General features: G+C 51.2%; 1 protein-coding gene across 1 annotated transcript in view; it reads right to left on the reverse strand.

The window, feature by feature from the left end:
• The window catches only part of ASAP3 (ArfGAP with SH3 domain, ankyrin repeat and PH domain 3), a 70,943-nt gene extending 65,168 nt beyond the window's left edge, over positions 1–5,775 (reverse strand). The window contains exon 1 of the mRNA XM_077837836.1: positions 5,650–5,775. Coding sequence (XP_077693962.1) covers positions 5,650–5,775 — 126 coding nt within the window. The remainder of the gene's footprint in view (positions 1–5,649) is intronic.
• Between the last annotated feature and the right edge of the window lie 283 nt (positions 5,776–6,058).

Raw genomic sequence — 6,058 nt, forward strand, 5'->3', positions numbered from 1 at the left:
TGAAAAAGCCGTTCCAGACAGCTCAGAGAGAGGCGACCACACATGCTTGACGTGCAAGTCACGGCGCCAGAGGGATGATTTGAAAGACTCTTCCCTTCTCTCTTCCCCAGACCCCTGCCCCTCTCCATTGCCTGCCAGGCTGGTGCCCACGCTGCACAACCACGAAGCGGGGATTGTGCTGGGGGGGGTGGGGGGGAGAGTCTTCCTACAATTCTTTCCTCAAACTGAAGGACAGGCGGAGTCGACAGCACTCAGCCCTCGTCTGGATGCTGATAGATCAGGGTCGTTTGGAAATACTTGCTCTCTACCAACAATGGTCCAGGGAGGATCCCCCTCCCTCCGCTCTCCAAAACACCCTTCCCCAGGGACAGAATCTCTCTCCCAAAAATCCCCCTTCAAGAGCTCCACTCCCCACTGCAGGCAACACAAGCTGAGCCCTTGATACTGTCAGCTGAGTATTCAGAGACAAAGCGGCAGCAACCACCGCTCACGCACTCACTGTGGCCCTAACTAACCTTGCAAGCAACTCCATGCAGGCAGACCTTGGACCAGCTGGCATCAGTGCGGGGCTCAGGATGGGGTGAAGGCATCACACACAAGGCATCACTAGCAGGATGGGGGCCTACAATCCTGCAAACCGCTCTGCAGGCAAGTAACATGCAACGTGTCCCACTGAACTCAGTCACACATTCAAACGATTGCAGCATCAAAGCCCATTGGGGCTGTCTTCCTACTTGCTTATGGGGAACGAAAGCATTTTTGTCTAACTGGACTCCCAGCTTCTTTACCCTCCCTTCTCCGCAGCACACGCACCTCTGGGACATGGGGTTTATCACCAGCTAATGGCAGGGTTGGGGGAGAATCGTCTTGTGGGATTCCCTTGTTAAAATATTGGCAGCATATCACTGCCCCAAGGCAGCCTCTGGCCAGCTGCGGGAGGGAGAAGAGATGAGAAGCAGATTTACTGACCTAGAATGTATTGCACTATTAGTTAGAGAGCTTTCTCCTGGCCCAGTGTGTGACGAGCTAGTCACAGTGCAGGGGGGCATCACCCCCTAAATAAAGTCTCAGAACAGGCTTGGGGCAGGGGATGTGTGAGGAATTGGACAGACTGTACATAGGACATCGAGCTATTGATCACAGCTCTCAATGCCAGACCCTGTGTCTGCAGCCACACACGTGATAGAACAGAGGTTGGGATTCTCACAAGGAGCCATAGGGGATCTGGCACGGGGGGCATCTGTGTGACTGTTACTCAACATTGACAGCTGCTCCCATTCTTCACTAGCACAGATCAGCGACTGTTGACTTTATTTTTCCAGTGAGTGATTTTAAATTTTATCACAAGTTAATGGAGTTGGTTTTTTGCTTGTAAGATGGGGCGGGGGGGAGTGGGGGAAGAACTCTAGCATCCTGGCCAGATTTGCATCATTTTATTCCGACTCTTTAAATTTCCTCCCAGCTATTCCAACTGGGAAAAAAGCATTCTTCACTTCCCTCTTCCTAAGGATCGGTATGAAACAGTCCTGCCGCATTCCACTGGCAGAGGAATGAGCCATACATTCGGTATAAATATTTTTTTTAGAAGTATGAATTCATGGACAATCCATGGCTTCTTCACCCACCAGCACTGTGTTGATTGGTAACACAGCAGCGCCTAGGAACCCTGGTCCTCACTGGGCTAGGTACTGCACAAACACCAAACCAACGGTCCCCACCCCAGAGAGCTTACAATCCACGAACTCAATGACTCTACACACAGCCCCACCCCCATAAAGATTGTTAAAGCACTTGTGGGCAAAAGGCACCATATACCTAAGATATCGACCCTGAAAGTAACAGGACTTGAAGAAGCAAGATGAAGGAAAACGGCCATTCAATGCCCCCTTGCCAGACCAAGCCACGTGGCAGCATCCATCTCAGCCTCCCCGGTGTCACTTATACCACCAAGACCTGGCAGGGAAACGGGGTCCCCTTCTCACCGCAGGGCTTGATCCAAGTCCTGTTGAAGTCAATGACAGTCTTTCCATTGACTTTAATGGGAGTCAGCTCAGGCCTCAAAGGAAGAGCTGGGGGGTCCTTCAGAAGCAGCTGTTAGAGAAGCCAGACTGTACCAGTGCCCACAAAGGGTATGTCTACATGGCAGCTGGGAGCATGCTCCCTGGCTTGGCTAGGCAGACACGCGGGAGGTCTGCGCAAGCTTCCATGATAGCAGCATAGCTGGGGTAGCATGGACACCAGCTCGGGCCACCCACCTGAACACAAACTCACCCATACCCTCTGGGAATGCACTTGGGTTGCCAGCCTGAGCCTCCGCCCATGCTGCCCCTCACCCCCTGCTACACTGCTATTTTTAGCACACTAGCTGGAGCTAGCCTAGGAGGCCTGTCTGCCCGAGCTTGGGGGCACCTTCCCAGCAGCAGCATAGACATACTGAAAAGCTTCACCGAAGCCCTAAAGTGGGACCTTGCTCCCACCTTTCCCGTGACCCCTCCCTGGACAGCAGATAGTCATGGAGTCAACACCCTACATTGCTGATGTGCGAGACACCACTGATCAGTCAGCCATAAGATCACCATCCGAGTTTCATAGATGCAATAGGTCTGGCCTCATCATATGGAGGGAGGAAGAGGGTTTGTTTAAGAGAAGGAGGGATAGGATCCAGCATCTGCAACTGGAGCAAGCCCTACACTGACCTAGTTGCAGGATCTAGCCCCAGTTCCTCAAGTCATAGAATCATAGAATATCAGGGTTGGAAGGGACCTCAGGAGGTCATCTAGTCCAACCCCCTGCTCAAAAGCAGGACCCATCCCCAATTAAATCATCCCAGCCAGGGCTTTGTCAAGCCTGACCTTAAAAACTTCTAAGGAAGGAGATTCTACCACCTCCCTAGGCAACGCATTCCAGTGTTTCACCACCCTCCTAGTGAAAAAGGTTTTTCCTAATATCCAACCTAAACCTCCCCCACTGCAACTTGAGAATATTACTCCTTGTCCTGTCCTCTTCCACCACCGAGAATAGTCTAGAACCATCCTCTCTGGAAGTACCTCTCAGGTAGTTGAAAGCAGCTATCAAATCCCCCCTCATTCTTCTCTTCCGCAGACTAAACAATCCCAGTTCCCTCAGCCTCTCCTCATAACTCATGTGTTCCAGACCCCTAATCATTTTTGTTGCCCTTCGCTGGACTCTCTCCAATTTATCCACATCCTTCTTGTAGTGTGGGGCCCAAAACTGGACACAGTACTCCAGATGAGGCCTCACCAATGTCGAATAGAGGGGGACGATCTCGTCCCTCGATCTGCTCGCTATGCCCCTACTTATACATCCCAAAATGCCATTGGCCTTCTTGGCAACAAGGGTACACTGCTGACTCATATCCAGCTTCTCGTCAACTGTCACCCCAGGTCCTTTTCCGCAGAACTGCTGCCGAGCCATTCGGTCCCTAGTCTGTAGCTGTGCATTGGGTTCTTCCGTCCTAAGTGCAGGACCCTGCACTTATCCTTATTGAACCTCATCAGATTTCTTTTGGCCCAATCCTCCAATTTGTCTAGGTCCCTCTGTATCCTATCCCTGCCCTCCAGCGTATCTACCACCCCTCCCAGTTTAGTATCATCCACAAATTTGCTGAGAGTGCAATCCACACCATCCTCCAGATCATTTATGAAGATATTGAACAAAACCCGCCCCAGGACCGACCCCTGGGGCACTCCACTTGACACCGGCTGCCAACTAGACATGGAGCCATTGATCACTACCCGTTGAGCCCGACAATTTAGCCAACTTTCTACCCACCTTATAGTGCATTCATCCAGCCCATACTTTAACTTGCTGACAAGAATACTGTGGGAGACCATGTCAAAAGCTATGCTAAGTCAAGATACAATACATCCACTGCTTTCCCTTCATCCACAGAACCAGTAATCTCATCATAGAAGGCGATTAGATTAGTCAGGCATGACCTTCCCTTGGTGAATCCATGCTGACTGTTCCTGATCACTTTCCTCTCATGTAAGTGCTTCAGGATTGATTCTTTGAGGACCTGCTCCATGATTTTTCCGGGGACTGAGGTGAGGCTGACTGGCCTGTAGTTCCCAGGATCCTCCTTCTTCCCTTTTTTAAAGATTGGCACTACAGTAGCCTTTTTCCAGTCATCCGGGACTTCCCCCGTTCGCCACGAGTTTTCAAAGATAATGGCCAATGGCTCTGCAATCACAGCCGCCAGTTCCTTTAGCACTCTCGGATGCAACTCGTCCGGCCCCATGGACTTGTGCACGTCCAGTTTTTCTAAATAGTCCCTAACCACCTCTTTCTCCACAGAGGGCTGGCCATCTATTCCCCATGTTGTGATGCCCAGCATAGCAGTCTGGGAGCTGACCTTGTTCGTGAAGACAGAGGCAAAAAAAGTCCATTCCTTCTGCCATAAGGACTCAGCAAAATATACAGGACCAGCTGCAAACTGCCCTTATTCAAAATATAGACACTCCAGTATTCACGGAGATTGTGCAAAACACCGCAGCTTCCAGCAGTTGGAATTGTTATTGTAGCAGAATACTATCTGGTTCTTAATAACCCGAAAGACACAATATCAATTCAAATTCCGCCCCAGAACTGTGATTTGGTAGAAAAAAGCTTTTACAAAAAACCAAGCAGGATCTGAAACATTTCTGTGATTTTCTTTCTTAAAATTCCCAGGCAAATGATACTTTCAAAACAGGCAGACACCACACCCCCACACTTTATGGCAGGAGGAACCCGAAAGTGAAACTGACTATAAACAGAAGATACTTCCCTGATTTTGCCTATTTCGGCCTGAACTGTGTCAACCCACTTTGAACGTATAAACAGCTCCGCTGAAAATCAATGGGATTACTCGCAAGCCTACAGTTCAGCACGTGCACAAGCGTTTTGCAGGATCGGGGCCTTGTATACGCTCTTCAGAGAGGGCACAGTGTCTTTTTAGACTTATGTACAGTATGCCCGCGAAAAGAGGGCGGTTGGAGTCTCTATGAGCTGCTGTTATACAGAGGGTTCATTTTCCATTGTCCAAATTGGAGGTACAAACCCCGCTCCCCCCCCCCCCCGCGGCATAAACAATGAAAACAGAAATAGACAGTTAGTTAGTTACTTTCCAATAGTCGAAGGCGTTGTTGGTGGTCAAGCTAAGGAAAGGCGTTCATTGTAAGTGCGGAGTTTTGTTTTTTAAAGAGCATCTTTCCCAAGCCGGCTGGGCTCCCAGCTAAGGGAAGAGTTTCCGCACCCAGAGTAAGGAAATGAACAGCCGGGGTCGGCGACACGCTGAGAGGCATGAAACTTACTCAGATGGCCAGGTCGTTCAACAACTTAGCAAGATCCTAACAGACTCTTCCGCCCTTTGCAGGAGAGGTGCAAAGCGCCTTCTCTTGACGAGAAATCACGTCTGATTTCAGGAAAGATGGCAAGAAAAGGGTCGGGGGGGGGGGGGGGACGAGGCACGAGGAACAGATCCAAGCTGCCTCCTGCAGTAACAAGACCTACCACAAAACAAAAGGGAGACGCCCCTTCCCAGCGAAAGGTGGGAGAAGCACCTAATTCCCAGTTTCAAGGGAGAGAACCCCGGCAGGACACCGCTCCCCCCGCCCTCCCCCTCCTCTCCCGCTGCCCCTCACTCACCTCTTCCAGCACCGCCACCGCCCCCCGGCACTTCTGCATTTTGGAGGAGAAGGTAGAAGCCGCCGGGGAGCTCAGGTCTTCCGAAGTCACCGCCAGGAACTCCGAGACGGTGATCTGCTCAGGCATGTTGGGGGATGTTGCCCTGCGACGGGGGGCGTCTGGAAAGTCATCCAATGGCAAAGGGAACGGGAGAGGAGGACCCAGGGGCAGAACAGGGAGAAGGGACGGGCAGAGCGAGAGAGTCTTGCACCACTTTGGTCAATTTCACATCGCAGCTGCTGCGCTCTCGGCGCAATTGACCAGAGACGCCCAGGAGCGCTCTCGTAAGTTTCTCTCTCCTGCTCCCTCCCTCCCTGCAGAGGCTTTCAGTGCAATCACGTGGGGATATTGTTACACAGCCAATGCATAT

The sequence above is a fragment of the Eretmochelys imbricata genome, chromosome 19 (genome assembly GCF_965152235.1).
Source record: "Eretmochelys imbricata isolate rEreImb1 chromosome 19, rEreImb1.hap1, whole genome shotgun sequence".
NCBI lineage: Eukaryota > Metazoa > Chordata > Testudines > Cheloniidae > Eretmochelys > Eretmochelys imbricata.